Source organism: Littorina saxatilis, linkage group LG12 (genome assembly GCF_037325665.1).
Source record: "Littorina saxatilis isolate snail1 linkage group LG12, US_GU_Lsax_2.0, whole genome shotgun sequence".
Taxonomy (NCBI): Eukaryota; Metazoa; Mollusca; class Gastropoda; order Littorinimorpha; family Littorinidae; genus Littorina; species Littorina saxatilis.
The window spans coordinates 4,925,042-4,948,838 of record NC_090256.1 but is presented as its reverse complement, the minus strand read 5'-3'; the positions used below and the strand labels follow the sequence as shown (position 1 = coordinate 4,948,838).

Genomic DNA, 23,797 nt, shown 5'->3' with positions numbered 1-23,797 from the left:
GGTTGTTCAGCTAGCTTGGCTTTCAGTGTGTCGAACGCCACCTGACAGGCCGGAGTCCACTTGACCTTTTCCGGTTCTTGCTTTTTGGTCTTGTCTGTCAGTGGTGCTGCGATCGAGGAATACGCCGGGACGTAAATCCTATAAAAACCGGTCAGACCTAAAAAAGCTCTCAGTTCCTTCTTGGTGGTAGGAGGTTGAGCCTTTTGTATCTTGTCGACCTTGTCGTCGACAGGCCATCTCTTCCCTCTTCCGATCTCATGTCCCAGATACTGCAGTTGTTCATAACCGAAGTAGCACTTGGAGGGTTTCGCTGCAAGGTTGGCGTCTTTCAGGGCTTTCAGGACGGCCTTGATCGCTTCAATGTGTTGTTCCCATGTTGCAGTCGCGATCAGGATGTCATCCATGAAATGGTAGACGTCTTTGCGATTGAGAGGACCCAGGAGCTTCCGCATCATCCGGTTGAAAACGCTGCCCGCGGTCTTCAATCCAAATGGCATGTTGATCCACCTCATTTGCCCTAATGAGGTCGTAAACGCTGTCTTGTCTCGGTCTTCCTCTTTGATGGGAATCGCCCAATATCCTTTGGTCAAGTCCAACTTGCTGAAGTATCGTGCATCGGCGAGTTCAGAGAATAGATGTTCCACATCTGTGATTGGTTCAGCGTCGTTCTCGATGACTTTATTTGCTTCTCTGAAATCATTGCAGAAACGCACTGCTTTACCCTGTGCTTTCTTCACGATCACTATCGGAGCGTTGTAGGGTGAAGTGGCTGGTTCGATAACCTTCAAATCCAACATCTCCTTCACTTCCCGTTCCACCACGTCCACTAACGCATGAGGTATGGGTCGTGGTTTCACGTACACAGGTCGATCATCAGTCATCTTGATGTTGCAGATTTCTAGAGTCGTAGCTTTTGGTACATCAGTCAACGATGCGCTGAATTCTGTACATGCGTCTCTGACTTCACGTTGTTGTCTTGCCGTCAATGTGTCAGCTACATGTACATCTTTCTCATTCTCGGTACGTTTTGTAGACGGAATGAGTATGCTGGGATCAGGTCCCATGTTGGCGAATATTTCGTCATCTTGTTCTTCCAGATCTTCGACGACTATCGCGCTCTGTTCCACCACTTCTTCTGGAAGTTTCTCTGGTTCAGCGATCATTTCTCGTTCATGGTACTCTCGCAAAAGGTTGATGTGATAGACACGAGTTTGGCGACCCACTTTGATCTTGTAATCAAATGAGTTGATCTGCTCCTCGATCACGTATGGTCCCTTCCATGCAAGTTCTAGCTTGTTGTGTTTCGTTGGCAGTAGAAGCAAAACTCTGGTGCCGACAATGAGTTCTCTCTTCTTCGTCTTCTTGTCGTAGAAGTGAGCTTGTCGTATTGCTGACTTGGCGAGATGGTCGCGGGCGATCTTGCACGTTTCTTCAATGCGATTTCGCAGATCAATAACATGTTCAGCCGTCGTGCGTATCTCGTCGTTGCTTTCTTCTTCCGTCCACAGTTGACGCAATACTTGCATTGGTCCACGCACTGTCCGCCCATACAGAAGTTCGAAAGGAGAAAATCCAAGTGAATCTTGGGGAACTTCTCGGTATGCGAACAGTAGTGCTGGCAAGTACTGGTCCCACTTGGTCGGTTGTTCAAAAGTCATCTTCTTGAGCATCGCTTTCAAAGTTCCATTGAAACGTTCTACAACACCATTGCATTGAGGATGCCAAGGTGAAGTTGTCAATCCCTTGATTGCGAGAAGTTGGTTGACTTGAGTCATCAACTCGCTGGTGAACTGCGCTCCGTTGTCGGTCAATACTTCTTCTGGAAGTCCCAATCTTGTCCAGAATGTCCATAGCGCGTCAGCCACGGTTTCTGCCTTTATGTCTTTGAGAGCAACAGCTTCAGGATATCTGGTCGCGAAATCCACCATCACTAGGATATACTGCTTCTTTGTCTCAGACATGGGTTTGATTGGTCCTACTATGTCAACGGCTACACGCTTGAACGGAGTTTCAATCAGAGGCATCTTTCCCAGAGGTACCTTCCTCGTCCGTCCTTTTGGCATAGTACGTTGGCACACGTCACAAGAACTGCAGTAGCGTTTGATGTCACCCACGATCCCCGGCCAAAAAAAATCTTGCCAAATCCGTTCTCTTGATTTCTTCTGTCCGAGATGGCCCGACATCGCCGTATCGTGTCCGGTGGACAATACCTTTGCTCGCATCTTGTGAGGTACTACTACTTGTCGGTGGTCCTTTCCTTGCTTGTCACTGTATTGGCGATATAACACGTCCTTGTCATAGATGAACTGAACTCGCCCTCGAGTTACATTCGTTCGTGCCAACACATGTAATTTCTCAAGGCTTTTGTCGTCTTGCTGTTCTCTCTTTAGATCAGCAACGGTGAAGATCTTTCCTTCCATAGGAAAACTGGGAATTGACGCATTCCCCTCCTCTCCACGTTTTTCTTGTCCTCGGTTAACGGCTGTTGCAGTGGTTTCAGGGATTACGGTCTCACGGACTGGATATACAGGTGTCTCGATTTTCTCCGATCCTACACCCATCGAGTTTCCAATCAACACAGGATGGACAGGATTCTCCATGACGCTAACTTCGGTTTCTCCCACGAAGTACGGCGTGTCCATGTAAACGTGTGCGACCGATAGTTTCTCTTTCACTGATTTCTTCGCCAAAGACGTTTCTTTTGTGCGCGTAGTAATCTTGCTAGCTGGTACTAGTTTGGAATCAACAATCGTAGAGGTGCTTCCGGTGTCGCGGAAAGCAGTGACTACCTGGCCTTCAACCACGATTTGGGACAGTTTGGTGAATTTCTTGTGAACACATTTGTCGCACAGTTGATCATGTGTCGCATTCCCCTCGACGTCATTCTCGTCTTGAAATGCGGCACTGGCTGATTCATCTTTCGGAGGCTGGCGACAATCCTTCTTGAAATGGCCCAATTTTCCACATCTGAAACATTTGACGCTGGTTCTGCTTTTATTTCCTTCGTCCTTGTCCTTGTTTGTGGAATTCGTCCCGTGTGCTGCCTTGTGTCCTCTCTCTTCAGGTTTCTTCCCATGTCTATGGTTTTCTTTGGGTCGGTTTTCTTCGTAGAGATTTACGGTGTCGATCACGTCATCAATGCTGTTTGGTTTTCTATCCTTCACGTACGTGACGAGTTCAGTAGGCATGCTCTCATACACTTGTTCCGTCAGTATGAGGTCTTTGAAATCATCGAAACTTTCTCCGATATTGGACATTTCAACCCAGCGATCGAGGAACAAGGAAATCTGAGTAATGAACTCTTTGTACGAGTCAGCGTTTTCTTTCCGTGTGTTTCTGAATCTTTGTCTGTATGTTTCCGCAGTAATCTGAAATCTTTCCAGCAAAGTCTTTCTGAGCAATGCGTAGTCGCGTGCATCAGCGACTTTCATCTTGGTGTAAGCAGTGCGTGCTTTACCTTTTAGCAGTGCGGACAAACGTACAGACCAAGTGTTAGGGTCCCAGTGTGATGCTTCAGCATGACGTTCAAATTGCAGAAGAAACGCTTCTACATCGTCTTTGTCTTCGAGGAATGGTAACTTCGGTTGGTAGTTATCGGTATCGCGAGGTCTATGATTTCTGTGATTGTTATTGTTCTGATTTCCTTCTTCTTCATCGCCTCCGCGATCGCGTGAGTTTGTTGCGCGAGCTAATTCGACCTGAATCCTCAACTCCTCGAGTCGAGTTTGTTGCTCGCGTTCTTCTCTTTCACGTTCAACACGGTCGGTACGTTCACGTTCACGTTCACGTTCAGCGTCGGCGCGTTCACGTTCACGTTCAGCGTCGGCGCGTTTACGTTCAGCATCGGCAATTTCCGCACGTTCAGCACGTTCACGTGCACGCTCCGCACGTTCACCATTCTCACGCTCACATTCCAGAACAAAATCACGCAACTCAGATCCCTCCAAACCAAGTAACTTCCCTTTATCCATCAAAATCCTCGTCGCTTCCAGGGCTGCATCCACTGAAGTAGCCATCTTACCTGTCTGGCTTTCCACGTCAGTCTCACCACACGCCTTCACTCCAAATTTGAGGACGTGCGAAGTTTCTATATCGGGTACTGTGCATGGAATTTATCTCATCACAGACTATCTCGAACCTACTTCGCATTTATGGAAAAATCAGTTATTACAAACTGTAACTGAACAATGTTACTGTCAACTCGTAAACATTCGTTCTGTGACCTAGAGTGGTCAATACAACTGCGGCTCGACTCCCAGTATTATCACTCTAGTCTATCACCATACGTAATCCAACGTATATAAAGATCCCACGGTTTCTATCTAGAAAATTTCTTAGAACTAATTGAAGTAGCTAATTTCAACACTAAGAAAGTATCCGTGATCTTCAATATTATGAATAGTTTATTAGCTAGATACTCAGACTCTGTCCATTGAATCTGTCACCACAAATAGTCAAATGACTTTTCCCATGTGCGTGAACGTAAATAAACTAGTTCAAAATGTTTTTGCGAAATATCTCCATTTCGACTTCCTTTTTGTTTCGTTGGTTCTACTTAGAAAGGAATTTGAGCCGTTCCCCAACAGAATGTTGCCAACTAATCCTACCTGCTAGAACGAGATCTACAGGTAGATGAAAGTGATCTAACTTTCACTTTCCAGTTTTGTTTTGTTTTTCCTCGAGAGTTATATTTTGTTTTTACCTTCAGTAAGGTTGTGTTATTTAGTTTACCTTTATTAAGGATGTGATCTACAGTGAGTTTTTACCCATACTACACTATAGTTTTCCTTTAAATAAATACACAAATAAACATATACTAATTACTTAACTAATGAATGATCAATGAATACACACAACCACACAAGACAATTTCTTCACATGTATCTAAACGAAATAGCCTATCCCGGACGAGGCAACCAATATGTCACAATCCGATGGGAGGATTTTCACGTGTCCGGCTCTTTCAAGATTGAATCTCGAATTTTGTTAATGTTGTCTAGGGTATGATTATTTGGCGGCTGTTCGCTTTTATAGTTAGTGATATGCGTGGTTCCTTTTAACTTAATTGAACGATAGACAGACTCAAAGTCAAAGGTATCGACAGAAAGAATAAACACTGGAAGCAACTGGACGAACACAACTACAATGAGTGAAAAACGGCTTTAATTTTGGTTACTCATCTTCATGCATCGACGTACTCGGCACTACAGGTCAAGGATCAGGCGTGAGAGGTTTGATCTTGCCGAAATGAGCGACTGTAAGCTCTCGGAGTGTTTATACACGGCGTCGGTGATGAAGATGATGTCTTTAAAGTTTAATGTCTTGACGATGAGTTCAACGGTGATGATGATGTCCTTGATGATGTGACGAACGATGTTGAGGATGCCCTTGATGTCTTCGACGATGAGGTGAATGACGATGATGATGCCCTGGATATCTCGGCGATGGGTGAACGGTGATATCAGTTCTTTAACACGGTTCCATCTCTCTCTCAGTTGGCGTCCGATTCATCTCCAGCTTGCATCTACACGAGCGTCTAACCAGCATCTAAACAGCATCTAAACCTGTCGATCAAAGTGAAAACAACATGTTATCATCAGCTTTATGAGCCTAACATCTATCTAATCATTCTGACCGTTACTTACAACCAATGGAATTTTGGATTTCGTCCAACTGCTTCGCCTTTGAAACACACAAAACAGATGAACGTAGGGATGAAAATGTGCCGCTCTACTTCTGAAATGAAGAACGATATTATTACTTCCCTTTTTCCTACTTTAGCAGTTTCTTACCTGCATAATTCAGGTTTGTGATGAAATATAACTCCCGAAAAAAAGCTTGAATTGTTCTCCAAAATGGAACGAGAATCAACTGATCTTGGTGAATGGACTCAAAGTAAAACTCTACGCTACGAATATAGGCCTTCGCACGTGTCTCAAAACAATTCAATAAAACAACTCTTCCATACATCTTTTAACGCGAAGTACAAAAGACAAATATCTCAAGTCTTTATTGATAGAAATCATCGTATGAATTTGCAAATCTAATAATCTTTCATACGGTGTAAGCGTAGAGATCTATCATAACCATTTCCAACCTCGTGTTTTCCTCTGTGTCATTCTTCCTTTTTGACGTCACGCTTTTGACGTCATCTCTCTTTACGGCGTTCCGTCTCGCAAGGAAATGACTTAAGGGTGTCACCCATGGAAATAAAATCCAATGTTACTATAATGCGTAACAAGGCGCACCCCCTTCTTTTTAACAAAAATTGTAATCCAGTCACCCATTGGGCGCAGGGGGCCGATAGGGCGCACCAAAATTGAAAAAGTATACCGGTAACAAACGGTCGAAGAATGAAAATAAGCCGCACATCAAAGAAAGAATACAGAGTGGAAATGACCCAGTTTTTGCCATGAGAGGTGGTTCCCCTGTCATATCTGAGAGAGGAAACACTTCCTGCACCGGGGTCAGTGACCGAGTTTAACAGAGTGGAAATATGTGTGCTCTGTGTGTGCGGCGAGATCAAAGGCAGGTCCATTGTGATAGCTGGGTGGCTTGAGAGCTCGAGGAAACTTGGCCAGGGCAGTACCTAGTAGCTGAAACATGCATTATCACAAGTTGTTTGACTGGTACTCAGGCGGTCTCTTTGATTTTTTTCGTATTTCATACATGGATTAGGCGCTTCGTTATACAAGACGCAGGGGTCGAACTCGAGGAAAAAAGTCGCGCCTTATGACCCGGAAAGTACGGTATATATAAATTCAGCGTCTTTATCTTATTGCATGAAATGTGTACGTTATTCACTACTCATGTGTTTCTTGTTTTATATTCTTCAAAATAAAAAGAGAAGTTTTTGTTATGTTAAGTTATGTTAATGATTATATCTGCAAATTCACAGACTATTCTTAATTTGAGCTGTTATTTTGACTTTCAGGACCTTTGCGTGATTTGAAGAACTTTACCTTTAATGTTATACTGCTGACTATTTCAGATCTTATGGTTGAATTCGTCATGAGCCACATGATGAAAACATTTCCAATGGAGCTGTACCTGTGAGTACAGTATATACTTTTTGCCTTAGCATATGTTTGAACACACACAAATGTATATGGGTGTGTAGATACAGTGCGCCCTCACATGCGCGCACACACACACACACACACACACACACACACACACACACACACACCACACACACACACACACACACACACACACACCACACACACACACACACACACACACACACACACACACACACACACACACACACACACACCTGCCAACACATAAGCGGGAAAAAGTCAGCTTTTACAGCTCACTAAGTAGCTGTGGCACTTTTATAACAAATAGAGTGTATTTGCCCTGTATATATACTTCGCTGTGGCAGAGCATAAGCCTCATGAATACTTTGTCTTTTTCAGGAGAGGTCTGGGGATCATTCACAGAGTGCTGTGCTACCAAAAGAAGCTGCGAGTTCGCATCCAGTACCCATGGAAAGAGCTGTGGACAGGTATGTGTTGTGTCATCTACTCTTTTTTGACAATTTGTGTGTGTTAGTAATTGAAGCTCATGGAATTCCGGAAGAGAGGGAGAGAGAATGAGGCATAACTAGTAAATTGACAAAGACGACCAATGAAAATAGTTTGGACAAAATCATTTGCTGAAAGCATGCGTGAGGTTTTCACAGGACTTGCACCCTTTTTCCCAATGATGTGAAGACAAGTATTATGGTAAAGCAAAATGTTTCTTGTTTCACATTTGTTTACTGTGATTTTGTGGTGGGTTTGTTTGTTCTGCGAAGTGCGAATCATTACAGAGTACACATTTCCATGCAGGTCTGTGTGTTGTCCTGGTCAACTTAAGCTTAATTTAATCTTGTTGGTGGTGAATTTTTTCTCTATGTATATGAGACGACAGAGTTGGCATGTTCTGCAGTTTCAGTGTGTGTTATCATTTCCTTCTCCAGCTCTCATCAACCTGCTCAAGTTTTTGCTGTCACATGAAACCCAGCTTGCCAAAAAGCACAACGTCTTCCACCTATGTTCAAAGGTAAAAGCCTTTTGGATGTTAACAATAATATTTGGAAGCATTGAGGGAATGATTACTGGCTACCCAGAATGTTTGATTCATAACAAGGGGTGGGTGAGTGAGATGGAGAAAGTGTGTGTGTGTGTGTGTGTGTGTGTGTGTGTGTGTGTGTGTGTGTGTGTGTGTGTGTGTGTGTGTGTGTGTGTGTGTGTGTGTGTACATGCCTGTGTGTGTATTCAAGGCACATAGCATGCACTGAAGTAAGGTACACTTATGCTGACTGTCTCTACTTCATCAAAAACACTGTGGTCCTGAGAAGACCTTTACGTTATAAGTAAAAGTACACAAAATAAAGAAGAGAAAATGATGTGGACTTATCATCAGTATTTTAACTGGCTAGTCTAGTCTGGCAGAGATTCCTGTTAACACAAGTACCCAACTCTAAGTAGCCAGTGGACCTTTGTATGTAAAGGCTTCTGGCTTTCTCTCTGCCTCACTCAAAAAGAGATGAAAAAGAAGATGTCAGCGACAGGCTAGCTGCCACAAATTTGATGATGAATTTACCTCACTCAAAAAGAGATGAAAAAGATGTCAGCGACAGGCTAGCTGCCACACATTTGATGATGAATTTACCTCACTCAAAAAGAGATGAAAAAGATGTCAGCGACAGGCTAGCTGCCACAAATTTGATGATGAATTTACCTCACTCAAAAAGAGATGAAAAAGATGTCAGCGACAGGCTAGCTGCCACACATTTGATGATGAATTTACCTCACTCAAAAAGAGATGAAAAAGATGTCAGCGACAGGCTAGCTGCCACACATTTGATGATGAATTTACCTCACTCAAAAAGAGATGAAAAAGAAGATGTCAGCGACAGGCTAGCTGCCACAAACTTGATGATGAATTTACCTCACTCAAAAAGAGATGAAAAAGAAGATGTCAGCGACAGGCTAGCTGCCACACATTTGATGATGAATTTACCTCACTCAAAAAGAGATGAAAAAGATGTCAGCGACAGGCTAGCTGCCACACATTTGATGATGAATTTACCTCACTCAAAAAGAGATGAAAAAGATGTCAGCGACAGGCTAGCTGCCACACATTTGATGATGAATTTACCTCACTCAAAAAGAGATGAAAAAGAAGATGTCAGCGACAGGCTAGCTGCCACACATTTGATGATGAATTTACCTCACTCAAAAAGAGATGAAAAAGAAGATGTCAGCGACAGGCTAGCTGCCACAAACTTGATGATGAATTTACCTCACTCAAAAAGAGATGAAAAAGATGTCAGCGACAGGCTAGCTGCCACACATTTGATGATGAATTTACCTCACTCAAAAAGAGATGAAAAAGAAGATGTCAGCGACAGGCTAGCTGCCACAAATTTGATGATGAATTTACCTCACTCAAAAAGAGATGAAAAAGAAGATGTCAGCGACAGGCTAGCTGCCACAAACTTGATGATGAATTTACCTCACTCAAAAAGAGATGAAAAAGAAGATGTCAGCGACAGGCTAGCTGCCACAAATTTGATGATGAATTTACCTCACTCAAAAAGAGATGAAAAAGAAGATGTCAGCGACAGGCTAGCTGCCACAAACTTGATGATGAATTTACCTCACTCAAAAAGAGATGAAAAAGAAGATGTCAGCGACAGGCTAGCTGCCACAAATTTGATGATGAATTTACCTCACTCAAAAAGAGATGAAAAAGATGTCAGCGACAGGCTAGCTGCCACACATTTGATGATGAATTTACCTCACTCAAAAAGAGATGAAAAAGAAGATGTCAGCGACAGGCTAGCTGCCACACATTTGATGATGAATTTACCTCACTCAAAAAGAGATGAAAAAGAAGATGTCAGCGACAGGCTAGCTGCCACACATTTGATGATGAATTTACCTCACTCAAAAAGAGATGAAAAAGAAGATGTCAGCGACAGGCTAGCTGCCACACATTTGATGATGAATTTACCTCACTGGTTTCTGTTGTGTTTTCTTTTTGTTTTGATCTTAAAGCCCTGTCCAGACTTGGACGCCGTTTTACGCTCTATGCGCCGCAGGCCGTTTTGTGCGTCGCGCGGGATTTGCCGAGTGGCCACACATCGACGATTCTTTTCACAACGCGGTATCAGTGGAGCGGGTCACCTGACAAGAAGGTTCAGTTGCATTCGACTGCCGCGCCGCGAGCGGCTGACGTCATCGCTCTGGTTTGCTCTGATTGGTCAAATTTCCGTCGTTCTATGTCTGTGTCATAGAAATTAGAACACGCGCTATTCTTCTGCAAATAACGCTTCGCGATCATAGCACGCTGCGGCGCGCCGTTTTGAGCATAAGTCAAATGTGGACAGGGTCGGCCGGGAGTGTCTGGACAGGCCTTAAAGAGACGCTCAAGCTGCTCCGTGCTTATGTGTTGCAGATTGTAAATGTGTTCAACTTGTTCATCACTTACGGTGACACCTTCCTGCCCAACCCTAACAGCTACGATGAGCTGTACTATGAGATCATCCGTATGCACCAGACGTTCGGCAACCTCTACTCCATGGGTAGGTGTATTTATAGGCCTCAAGTGTCTTCACGAATCAATTAGCCTGATGTTTGCATACTCACGAGGAGCTCTGGGAGTTTGCAGGAACATTGACATTTAATTAGTTACCTACATTTTTGTTATTTTCTAGTCTGATTTTTTTTTTACATCCATGACGCTGCTGCATTTTTTTCTGGTTCAAACGAAAGTATCGTTTATAAGAAGTACTTTTCCTCTAATTGTCATATGTTTTGGGTTTTACGCTGCAGCTTACACTGTGTCTGTGCAGTTTTTTTGGTGTTTGTTATTTCACTGTGTGAAGTGTTGATCATCAGGTCATTTATTTGCCATTTATGCTTTACATCATGGTATGTTTCTATTTATTACGCATCACGCCTATTTACTGTTGTCTTCGTCTGTTTCAGCCCTGCGTTACACAACAACAGAAAGTGAGCACAAGGATTCTGCTGCAAGGCTCACCAATCACCTTGTCAATGTCAGGTATATGTTTCACCCAGAATTTTTTTTCTCTGTTTTTGTCTTTTCATTATGCTGATGATAATAACACTGTATTAAAAGATTTCTAGAAATTAGAAAGTAAAGCAAAACTGTATGTTGTAGAGAGAAATGCTTTCAAGCGCCATCAATTCAGGACTCAAGTTATACAAAATGACCATTGTATTCATTTCTACGTTTTGCTTTTTGGTAGGCAAAGATTACTTTATACTTTATGTTACTTGTTACTTCTAGTTGCTCAGTTAACCTACATTTTGTTAACGTGCAGTACATGTTCATGCGTAGTTGTGAATGTTAAACTGGTTGCTGCAGTGCATTTGATTTTTTGTTTACAAAGATATGTGAATCTGTTATATGGCACATGGTTCACATTGGTACTTTTTTTGTTTGTTTCAGAGCTATCATCAACCATTTCACTCCCAAAGTGGATTCTTGGGCTGCCGCTCACCAGCAGTCTTCTCTCACAGAGGAACAGGTCAGCAATAGATATGTACCATGAAGTTATCATTTGAGTGTGTATGTGCTTTTGTGGATACAGATTTATGCACGTGTTTGTACGATTGTGTGCTGTGGATGCATGTATATGCACCATTCTGATAATCATCGCTCCACGGCTATCGCCAGTTTCTCTCTGACAGCATGCTAAATTATTGCGCGAATCTATGAAAACAAGAATACAGAGTTATCTCCCATATGTTTTTCGCGAGCACTGATCTAAATTTGAGATCAGTGTTCGCGAGACGAAAATGATTGCAGATTGGCCGACTTCGACAGTGATCTCCATTCTGTTCTTCACAGTTATGATAAAGACATCGTTCTAAGGTCAAAACAAGTCGAAATTTTGAGACTGCTGTCGGAAGGAGACCGTGATATATGGTTGCATCACTCTCGACTGGTTACAGAAAAAATTGTCTGCACCGGCGCGCACCGACGCAAAAGTTGATTGTCACGTGACACTTTGGAGTTGTTTGCACAGTATATACATCCGCGAAAGATAGCTCGCTTGAAACTGTCTTACATATCAATTCCTCTGTAATTTAAAAATTACACAACACCATGAAAAATCATTATCGATGATCGCGAATCTGCTTATAGCCATAACACATAACAAAAAGATCTAAATATGTAAAAAATCAATTTCCTCTCCAGACAAGGAAAACCAAGGCATCCTGTCAGGGATAGAATGAGACCCGAAGGGAAGTAACTCATTTTTGACCCGAGTTCAGGATGGTATATGCACATGTTTGTATGATTGTGAGTGCACACACGCGCACGTGTTTGTGTGTGTGTGGTGTGTGTGTGGTGTGTGTGTGTGGTGTGTGTGTGTGGTGTGTGTGGTGTGTGTGTGGTGTGTGTGTGGTGTGTGTGTGGTGTGTGTGTGGTGTGTGTGTGTGTGTGTGTGTGTGTGTGTGTTGTTTAATTGACTTCCAATGTTTTTTTTCTTCATTGGCAGGTACTGGAAGTAGTACGAGGAAACTATGACACCCTGACTCTGAAGCTGCAGGACAGTTTAGATCAGTTTGAGCGTTACACTGAAAAACCCAAGGAGGTCCCTTTTTTCACCAATCTGGTAAGTTTTCATGAAATTTTTTCGGGATTTGTTTGAAGCTCCATAACTTTAAAATGAAAGTCCCTCCGGTCTTTCAGTTAGGAAATGTCATAACTTTTTTCATAGATGTGAAATGATGACTGCCAGGACAACATTTAAATAAAAGAAATGAAAGTTGTTTGTTTTGAAATGGTTCAAGGTGGATGGCATTTTTAAATGGTAAAACTGTTGACAAAAGGGGCTAGCCTCCAAGTGTTCTTTCCTGCTTGTACTATTTCCAAACCAGTAAGTCTCATAGCACATTAAATTACATATTATTACCCAACTCACATATAGCAATTAACTCTAGTTCAGTGCTGGTAACGCTGTACGCGTTCCCCTTGGTAACAAGGGAGACCACCCTAAAAAAGAGTGATCCATCCCATAATATCAGACCGATGTCCGGTCCAACATCCGTATGCGTGCGCATACGCCGCCATTTGTATCATTCTCTCTCAGCGGTTCAACTGGGAAGGACGCTCCTGATGTACGCTCCTGCTGTCTTCAGCATTTTGTCATAGTCTTTGGCTTTGGCATCTCCCCTTGGTCGTCGCCTAGCTGTTCACCTTTACCTACTTGTGTGGTGAGATCTTTCCGTTTTGTTATAACTTTAGCGACGTTTTTCGTCGCTCGTTTTGTACTTGTGAAATTTTTCTGAAATTGTTTTTCTTTGAAATTTTTCGTGAGTTCTTTCGCTATGGCGGAGGCTGCGCTTGTTGATAGCGTGAATAGGAAGCCTAGTTCGAGGCAGGTGCCTGACGATTCGCCTCCTAAACGTAGCTCGAGGAGAGAGAAGGGCGCAGGAAAATCCGCGTCTGTTTCTTCTGATTCAACTTCTGTTAAATCTCCCGTGTTAGCAGACGTCAGTTTAACTTCCGGTCAGGCTTGTTTACGTTCTGGCAAGAGTGGTGGTTCGGGCAAAAGATCTTCTTCTTCTGCTTCTGCTTCAACTTCAGATGGCTGCCCTGGGTTAGCGCCAGCTGAAGTTGCGTCTTTATTGTTGACTTTGAGCGCTCAAGTTTCGACACTTGCGTCGGAATTATCTTCCACTAGGGAGGAATTACGTGCGCTTCCGTCGGGTGTTTCTGATGTTCTCTCTTTAGCACAGTTACGGCAGTCTCCTGCAGTTCCGGCTTCGACTTCCGTTCAGCCTTCGGCGACTGTGACTCGGGCGGATGTCCATGCTTCGCAGGATGGGAGTACCAAGTTGGTGTCTCTTCTGAATGTGACACCAGTACAAGGTATGTCTACACCGCTTGCCGGTGTGCGAGCTCAGGGGGCTCTCTCTGGCGATGGATGTCGTGAGAGTTCTTATGAGCAGCGAAAGGACGAGCGCCTCCGTACGTCTCTTTATGAGAATATCGGGGACCGTTTTAGTCCTCTTCCGCCCAGGGGGCAGGAAGTGGTCGGTTCTGCCGACGATAAACGGTCTGATGTTCTGCCTCCTGGCTCCGAGCTTGATCTCGAGTCGGAGTGTAGGGCGGAAGACGGGGATGCCTCAGTGGTAGAGGATTCCCAACTGAATTTGCCCGCGAAGCTGTCAGCCGCAGTGGCGCTGGCGGCGGAAACGGCGTTCAGGTACTTTCCGGAAGGGGTGGTGAAGGACAAGGCTCAGCTTCACCCACCTCGCTCTGCTTTTGACGATTTCCGGAGTGCACAGGAGCAACGGCCTCGCTTCCGCTTCCGGGAATCGTCAACTATTGCCTATGAGATGGCTAACGTCTTGTGTGGTAAACGCAAACCGGCGGTGCCGTTGTTGGTTCAGCACGGCGATGCCCCGGAAGACGTCGTCTCTTGGCTGGCTCAGCCTGGGGCTCGGGCTGCTTCCGGTGTTCCGAAGTTCAAGCTTACCCCTTATCCTTTGGATCTGATGGACTCTTTTGCTCTGCCGTCAGGGGCACTTCCGGTGACGCCGGAACTTGCTGCTTTGAGAGAAGACGGGTACAGTAGGGATAGAGTTGTCCCATGTACTGACGGTTCTCTCGCGGCTGTGGAGGAAGTTGGAAGGTCTTTGCTGGAACTCACGTCAGTGTCGGAGTCTCTGCAAAGGTCTTTGTCCAGATCGATTGCCACATCTCTTGATCCTTTTGAATTTCGGTTCGATGCGTCGCCGACAGATGTTTCCACACTGCTGGCTACTCTGGGCAAGGTGACTAGAGAACAGGTTGCTTTGTCTGCCCGGCTGTATACTCACGCAGTTCTGTCAAGGAGGTCAGCCTTCTTGTCGGGGTCCAGATTTCGGGACACCGCGACTGTGGAGCGGCTGAAGGTCTCCCCTTTTGCTGAGGGGTCTCTCCTAGGGCAGGCGTCTTTCGATGCACTCCAGAAAGAGACGCAGGACGCGCGGGATGTAGCGATCGCGCGTTTGGCTTCACAGGGCTTCCAGAAGCCTCAGGGCAAGTCTCAGACTCAGGCGTTTTCTTCCGCTAAGCCTCAGACATCTTCGTCAGGTGGTGGGAAGGCCCAGAAGCAGTCATCCTCCTCCAGGGGTAGGGGGCGTGGAGCTCCATACCCTAAGAGGGGTCAGTCTTTCGGGGGTTCCAGGGGGTCGGGGCGTAAGCCTCACCCCCAATGAAACTTCCCCGAACAACACATCCCGGTGGCCCCCGCGCTAGTTGTAGCGGGCGGCCCGTCCAGGGCCCTTTCTTCCTGGCTGCAACTGGTGGCCAGCAAGTGGGTCACGGGGATAGTGTGTTCGGGGTTCCGGCTTCTCTGGTCAGGGCAGAAGGCTCCCCTGGTCAGGATAATCCCGCCCTGCAGGGCGCCAAAGGATTTGGTGGCACGGAACGCAGTCCAGGAGGAGGTCTCGGCTCTGCTGCTCAAGGGAGCTATAGAGGAGGTCTTGGACGCGCGGTCCCCGGGGTTTTACGGCAGACTTTTTGTAGTGCCAAAAGCCTCGGGGGCGTGGAGGCCGGTGTTAGATCTTTCTCCTTTGAACAAGTTTCTGAGAGTAATCAAGTTTACCATGGAAACTCCAACCTCGGTTCGGGAGGCCTTACGGCCGGGAGATTGGGCAACGTCGATCGATCTTACAGACGCTTACTTTCACGTCCTCATACATGTCGCGGACAGGAAGTGGCTTCGCTTCCCTTGGGGCGGCAAAGCTTACCAGTTCAGGGCTCTGCCGTTCGGCCTGTCTTTAGCTCCGTGGATTTTCACGATTGTGGTCAGGCAGCTTTGCGCTCTTGTGAGACAGGAAGGCATCCGTCTCAGAGCATACCTGGACGATTGGTTAATCCTTCACCAGAACAGGGGGCTTTGCGAGGCTCATACGCACAGGGTGCTGAGTCGGGCGGCACAGCTGGGTTTCTCTGTCAACCTGACAAAATCCGAGTTGGAACCATCCCAGACGTTTACTTACCTGGGCATGGAATTCGACACACTTCGGTGGTCTGTCCGTCCGTCTCAAAGGCGGATCGACAAACTTCAGGGTCTGATTCGGTCTCTCTACGGAGAGAATCACGCCAGTGCAAGGGTTCTGACTTCGGTTCTGGGTCAGATGGAATCCATGGCTTCCCTCATTCCGTTGGGCAGGGTTCACAAGAGGCCTTTTCAGGCCTCCCTGCAGTCAAGGTGGGATCAGACATCCCAGGACTGGAGTGTTCCGATCGCACTGGGAACTTGGTTTCAGCAGACCACAGGCATTTGGCTTCTTCCGGATTTGTTCCGGGGTGTTCCCATTGTTCGTCCACCGCCGGAGAGAGAGCTGTTTACGGACGCATCTCTGACGGGGTGGGGTGCTCATCTGGACGAGCACATGGTTTCGGGAGTTTGGGATTGCTCTCAGGCCTCCCTACATATCAATGTACTGGAGTTGGAGGCCGTTTCCCTGGCGCTTCTAGCGTTCAAGCCTTTCCTGGAGGGCAGTCATGTACGTCTTCACACCGACAACATGTCTGTGGCGTCGTATGTGAACAAGCAGGGGGGGACTCGGTCTCACAGTCTTTCCGACATTGCATGTCGCATTCTCAAGTGGTGTCACGCCCAGCACATTCTGTTGTCAGCAGTGTACTTGAAGGGCAGTCTGAACGTCCTTGCAGACACTTTGAGCAGAGGGGACAGGATTGTTCATTCAGAGTGGACTCTCACACACCAGTCTTTGCAGCGGCTTTGGTCGCAGATCGACAAGCCCAAGATAGATCTCTTTGCGACGAGGTTTTCGGCGAGACTGCCTCTCTTTGTGTCCCCCTTCCCGGATCCTCTGGCCTGGAAGGTGAATGCTCTGGAAGTGGATTGGTCAGATCTTCCGGCGTATGCCTTCCCTCCGTTCTGCCTCTTAGGCAAAGTCCTCAGGAAAGTGGACTTGGAGAAACCAGCGCTGGTTCTGGTCGCTCCTCTGTGGCCAAGCCAGCACTGGTTTCCCGACCTACTGCGTCTAGCAGTTCGGCCCCCAATCCCTCTCGCCCTGAAAAGAGGAGATCTCGTGCAGCCTCGGTCAGGCGTTCAGCACGAGAACCCACAGATCCTGGCCCTTCACGCGTGGATTCTGTCCGAAGCGCTTTGCGTAGGGCAGGGGCCTCTTCCCCTACTCTGAGATTCGTTGGACATGCGCATAGAAAATCGACTTCTTCGGTTTACTCATCGCACTGGGCCTCTTGGTCTAGGTGGTGCGCGCTTAACGGGGTTAAACCTCTTTCTCCTAGGTCTATTCATGTAGCCAACCATCTGTCTTGGTTGGCTGATCAGGGGGCTTCTCCCTCTTCTATTAGGGTTCGGAGGTCGGCGATCTCTTCGACCCTCGCGCAATTAGGCCACAAAATTTCGCTCGGAGGGGTTATCGCTAGTGTCATTAAGGGGGCTGCCCTTTTAGCAGCTCGTTCAAAATCGCTTCTCCCTGCATGGGATTTGTTCCTGGTCTTACGTTTCTTAGCCTCGGATGAGTTCGAGCCTCTTTTGTCAGCCACTTTGGCCGATTTGACGCGTAAGACTGTGTTTTTAACGCTTCTCTCTACTTCTAGGAGAGGTAGTGAGGTGCATTCTTTGTCGGGTTTAGACAAGGATATTGCGTTCGAGAAGGATGGTTCCATTTCTCTCAAATTTGTTCCCGGCTTTCTCGCGAAAAACCAGAAACCTGGCCAGCTTTCTCCAATCTTGCGCATTCCACCCTTGAGCAAGATTTTGGCTCCTGGAGATCCCGATATTGCAAATTGTCCTGTGAGAGCTCTCCGATGTTACCTGTCTCGAACTCGGCCTGTTAGGTCAGAAAGTCAAAAGCTTCTTTTCATATCTTTAAACACGGCTAGGTGTAAGGATATAGCGAAGGTGACTCTGGCCAAATGGATCTCCACTCTGATCAAACGAGCATATGCCTGGTGGCTAGTGCAGTCGGGTGATGCTAGGGCAGTGTTGCCTCTCACCGCGGCTAGAACCCATGAGGCGAGAGCCTGGGCATCCTCAGTGGCAGTTCTTCGGTCCGGCAAGCTAGCCGAGGTACTGGAAGCTGCGTATTGGCGCTCTGAGGACGTTTTCGTCAACTTTTACCTCAGAGACGTCGCTTCTGTCAGACAGGATGGAAGCTCCGCGCTGCCTGCCATGGTAGCGGCGGGACAGGTCCTGCGTGCCTAGTTTTGGTAAGTACCCACCACCTTGCTATATGTGAGTTGGGTAATAATATGTAATTTAATCCAAAATTTTAATAATAAATTTTCATTTAATTAATATACTTACCCAACTCACATCGTTTAAACCCTCCCGCCTCCCCGCTGTGGTGGTATTGGGTTCTAAAAAAGTAGTGAGTTGGGCTTCGTTCGAATGATACAAATGGCGGCGTATGCGCACGCATACGGATGTTGGACCGGACATCGGTCTGATATTATGGGATGGATCACTCTTTTTTAGGGTGGTCTCCCTTGTTACCAAGGGGAACGCGTACAGCGTTACCAGCACTGAACTAGAGTTAATTGCTATATGTGAGTTGGGTAAGTATATTAATTAAATGAAAATTTATTATTAAAATTTTGGAATATTGTGTAAATATTGCAGTTTTCACGTGCCTTACACTTTTTAGCCGGAACCTTTGCATAAATAGGTCTTGTTTTGCGTCAATCTACACAAATCACTCAAAGTCAAAACAATACCTGATTAGAGAGGATTCTTCTATGACTTAAGTTTATCTTTTTTCAGGTACGTTCCATCATCTGTGATGTTCGCAAGTCAGTGTCCAACCTCTCCACCCAGCACCAAGAACTGCTACAGGAGCTGTCGACAATTAGCTGATGCCAAAGCCCAGGCTTGATTGTCCTGAAAGGGGGTCCTTAATTCAGCCCGAAGTCGACTTCATGCAGACTTCCTGAAGTCTTTTTTACAAAAACTCAGTGCTAAAGCCTCTTGCGGTCAGCTTTGCGAAGTATACTTTGCGTAGTCGACTTAGCCCAGTTAAGCCTGTCCTTAGCTTTGGAAGTCAACTCTTTCCTGCCTGCCAAACATTTTCACACATTCGTCAGTCATGATGGTGATGGCTGGAGGACGATCTATCGGACAAAACATAAAAGTCATGTTATTCTTGCAAGTGGATGCCTATATAACCCTTTCACATATCTCCATTCTAGGTTTCTAGCTAAGACATTTGCATGACAACCAGTTCCACAAAATCTTAGTTTTGGTATTCAACTGCTTTTATCTTCTGAAGTAGTGGACCAATAGAGATGAAAGCAAAAAAGCAACTGTTTTATTTGACAAGTATAAATTGAGTGAAAACAGGGCTGAGAAATAACTGTCGCTTAATAGCAGTGTTGGCGATGTAACGGTTAAATGGTTATACACATGAAATAAAGTCCACTCGCAAGAAAAATGGAGTGAATGTCAGAGCTGTGGCCAATGGGTGGTTCTGGTGAGGTTATGCCCCTTCTTTCTTTCGGCTGGTAACAGGCGGAACCTCGCGGCAAGATCACACGAGAAAGGAAATAAACGTGCATTGGTCCCAAATAGCATGTCGCTTTGGTAACAGTTCGTGTGTAAGTCGTGCATTTTATACGGTAAAAAGACAATGATAACAGGCGGAACCTCGCGGCAAGATCACAGGAGTTGTCTCCCGTTATCACCCCAGAAGCGCTCATTAACGCAGAAGATGAAGACGAATTGAAAACGAATGTTGTTAGATTTGTGAGGTGGTTGTCTGCTGATGACCTGTTGTATCTGTGATGGGTAAACAATGCTCTATCACCTGCTGACAGTCTACATAATGCTTTTTACAAGGACTGTGAGTCAGCTGGTGGATGGAATGTCCTTTTCTTCAAAGGCACTACATGTACTTGTGTTTGTGCAACTAAGCCATCCTTCTTGCTAGCTTAGTGCAATTAAAGACTTTAAATACATATTTGTGTATAGGGTCTTTGGTGCAACTGTTCTTTGGAAGAGAAAGTTAAGTGTCAGGCATTTTATATATATGATTACTAACGAGCTGAAGTCTGTAATACATGTAGTTCTTTGTTATTAGTTCTGTGCCAATTTTTTTCTTCTGAAATTTCGGTCTTTTGGGCTCACCCAAAATGCCAGTCATGTTACTTCCCTATTCCCACTTTCTTATTGTCCTGCATACAGAAGGCTGTCATAGAAATGGTAATTCTTGTACGTGTTTTTCTTCTTTATTATAGTCCCCTACCCTTCCATGTAACTTCAATTAGAGTATTTCTAATGAAGAAGGTGATACTTTCCTTTACAACTTACATTGCTGACAGGTGATGGGTGTTTATGAATCAAAATAACATTGAACATCCTCCCATTGTACATGATCATATTTACCACAGATCAGGATTTTACCTTGCATAAGATCATATAGCCTTTCAATTTTGACATGTATACATACATCAAGAGCATGGCTACTTTCTGTGCAGTGGACAATTTCTGCTGAAATGAATGAGCAGATTGAAATAGGTGTCGCTTACAAAGTTTGTTCAACAAGAAACTTGCCGGCCATTGTGCAGTGAGGAAGCAGCCAAGCTGGTGACGTTTGGCACGTGGTCTTTAAGTTAAAGGAGCTGTGTTGAAACCTGGACACATCTGTCATGGTTTACATTTGTAACTTTTGAACTTTGACTGCCAGGTATATTTCCAACAGAGGAAATGGATGTTGACTCTTAATGTTGGAATAGAAGTGTCAGGCTCACTAGCATTTTGTTTTTTGTTGTGGCTTTTAATTCATACATATTTTTGGCCTCTAGTCAAAAATGGATATGAGAGGAGGACTGTTGAAGTGCATACCGACAACCTAGCTGTGTGTTTAAAAAAAAAAAATCTGTTTTTTTGGACATTATGATGAATTATCTGTTATACTGCATGTCAGTCAGTGAATCTGTATGAGGAGGGTTGATCGATTGATCATGACAAAAGAACGATTCAGTTCCACTTTTTTTGAGACCTACATATTGTACAACTTTATGAAGACTGCTTGTCAGCTTTTTTTTCCAACCAACTCATTTTCTTTATCCTGTTACTGCATTGATTGAACTATCGGCAACATGGTTGTCATACGCTTTCTTCGAGACTACATGTAAAGTATTTAATCAGACGTTAGACCATTGATTCCACTTCATTGAACTTAATTGAGATCTCTGAATGTGTCTGTTTTTGGCTCACGTAAGTGTAGCCTATGCGATCGTAACTTTGTCTGTCTGTGCGTGCGTGCGTGCGTATGTGCGTGCGTGTGTGTGTATGTCTGTGGTAGAAACTCTAACATTTGAAGACGTCACATTACATTGACGTCACATTATGACGTAAGAGGGTTAGACGTCGCGCGAAGGAAGTACTGAAAGTCTCGGTCATTATTATTTTGAGCGGGCCGAGACTAGTTGGCAGTCGTGTCCCTGTAAGTAGGCTACATGCAGACAGACAGATCTAGATCTAGTGTCTCGCTTTCTTGCACAGTTTCACCTATGCTCTTTCTGTGTGTGTGTGTGTGTGTGTGTGTGTGTGTGTGTGTGTGTGTGTGTGTGTGTGTGTGTGTGTGTGACGGAGTGATTGAGTTTGTGTTACTGTTTGTCGATTTCTTACGTGAGCCTTGATGGCTTCGCCTCTTGTTGAAAGATGTAATTACTATTCGGTACAAAAAGAAAAGAAACAAGTCACGTAAGGCGAAATAACAACATTTAGTCAAGCTGTTGAACTCAAGATCACATACTCGTAGTTTCCTCAGTCCACCGCTCGTGGCAAAGGCAGTGAAATCGACAAGCCATGCAGAATAGTGCGGTAGTGGTCGCGCTGAGGAGGATAACACGCTTTTCTGTATGTCTATTCGTTTTAGCTTACTGAGTTTGTTTTTAATCCAAACATATCATATCTATATGTTTTTGGAATCAGGGACCAACAGGGAATAAGATGAAATTGTTTTTAAATCGATTTCGGAAAATTAATTTTAATCATAATTTTCATATTTTTAATTTTCAGAGCTTGTTTGTAATCCAAATGTAACATATGTATCTGTTTTTGGAATCAGAAAATGACGAAGAATAAGATGACATTATTTTTGGATCGTTTAATAATAAAATAATTTTAATTACAAGTTTCCGATTTTTAATGACCAAACTCATTCATTAGTTTTTAAGCCACCAAGCTGAAATGCAATACCAAAGTCCGGCCTTCATCGAAGATTGCTTTGCCAAAATTTCAATCAATTTTATTAAAAAATGAGGATGTGACCTCAACTTTTACAAAAAGCCGGATATGACGTCATCAAAGGTATTTATCGAAAAAATGAAAAACACGTCCGGGGATATCATTCCCAGGAACTCTCATGTAAAATTTCATAAAGATCGGTCCAGTCGTTTAGTCTGAATCGCTTTACACACACACACACGCACAGACAGACAGACACACATGTATACACCACGACGATTTTCTCGATTCCCCCTCTATGTTAAAACATTTAGTCAAAACTTGACTAAATGTAAAAAAAAGAAGTTGTGGAATGTGATGAATGTTGAAAGCTATAATTTATTGCAGTATAATGGACCATGCTGTGTATTGTGGACACAATGAACGTTCTTTTCTCAAAGGGTGTTATCGCATCCAGTGAGTGTATATAATGTGGGCATACAAATATTGGGGTCGCTTGTGTTTGGAATTCATGCTTTCTGTAGATTTTGTGGTTGTAAACAATGTTTCTGTACAATGACCTATTTATGTGATTTGAAATGTGTATATAAGCACCTGCATTGGTTAATGGGGTTGAAAATGTGGAATTTGTTCACATTTGATTGCTATCTTGGAGGGGACTGTGTGTAGAGAGAGAGAGAGAGAGAGAGAGAGAGAGAGAGAGAGAGAGAGAGAGAGAGAGAGAGAGAGAGAGAGAGAGAGAGAGAGAGAGAGAGAGAGAGAGAGAGAGAGAGAGAGAGAGAGAGTTTAAGTTTAAGTTTAGTTACATGTGTTTCATGTTTCAGTGTGTTCTAATTTTAAGTACTGAAATTTACCAATGAAAATGATCAGCTTGGGCCATTATGCTCAACCATGGCGACAAGAGAAAAAAGTATACAAGCGGTATGATGAACATTCTCTTGAGAACTGCTTGTAGGTTTAATTGTATAGAAGCAGGCAAGCCCAAATGATTGCATTAAATTGTACGTGGTTATTCTGTGTTAACATTTAACATTTTGCAAGAATGTTTTAAATGTGCATTTTCCAATGTAATTTGACCTAATCACTTCCGTTAATATCCACAAATCCTGGTGCAATCACAGGGGAGAGAGAAGAGAGGTCAGACATAAAGAGGAAACAGAGAGCAAGGGTGTTTATGGTGTCACAAGAAAATCTTCTGTGTGTGTGTGTGTGTGTGCATGGGTGATTGAAAATAGGTTGAAGGCCCTAGGAAAACAAAAGGCCTTTTTCAAGAATGGTAACTAAATGCTGTGTTGCGCTGCATACACTGATACAGTCATGATCTTCCCTCAAGCTATAAGAATGCATTTTAGAGGTTTGCCTGCAAGCCCAAGAATAACAGATTAGTTGTGCTGGCTCTTGTAATAATGTTTGCTTTTGTTGTTGTTGTAAAAATCAAGGATAGGAACATTTTTCGACGTAAACATTTACATGTTCCAAAAATCTATCGGCCTGTGAATTCTACTAATGTCCAATCCCCATTTTGTGTGTACATAGTGTAAGCTGATATTAATATTATATAGATTATATTTTCTGTTGGCA

At 44.4% G+C, this 23,797-nt stretch overlaps 1 protein-coding gene across 1 annotated transcript in view; it reads left to right on the top strand.

The window, feature by feature from the left end:
* LOC138981109 (armadillo-like helical domain-containing protein 3) overlaps nucleotides 1–23,378 on the top strand; it is a 45,086-nt gene extending 21,708 nt beyond the window's left edge. Inside the window, exons 20-27 of the mRNA XM_070353945.1 lie at nucleotides 6,992–7,052; nucleotides 7,425–7,513; nucleotides 7,970–8,052; nucleotides 10,456–10,582; nucleotides 10,989–11,064; nucleotides 11,476–11,554; nucleotides 12,533–12,649; nucleotides 18,791–23,378. Of these exons, the coding sequence (XP_070210046.1) occupies nucleotides 6,992–7,052; nucleotides 7,425–7,513; nucleotides 7,970–8,052; nucleotides 10,456–10,582; nucleotides 10,989–11,064; nucleotides 11,476–11,554; nucleotides 12,533–12,649; nucleotides 18,791–18,883 (725 nt within the window). The 3' untranslated portion in view covers nucleotides 18,884–23,378. The remainder of the gene's footprint in view (nucleotides 1–6,991; nucleotides 7,053–7,424; nucleotides 7,514–7,969; nucleotides 8,053–10,455; nucleotides 10,583–10,988; nucleotides 11,065–11,475; nucleotides 11,555–12,532; nucleotides 12,650–18,790) is intronic.
* Nucleotides 23,379–23,797: the final 419 nt, after the last annotated feature.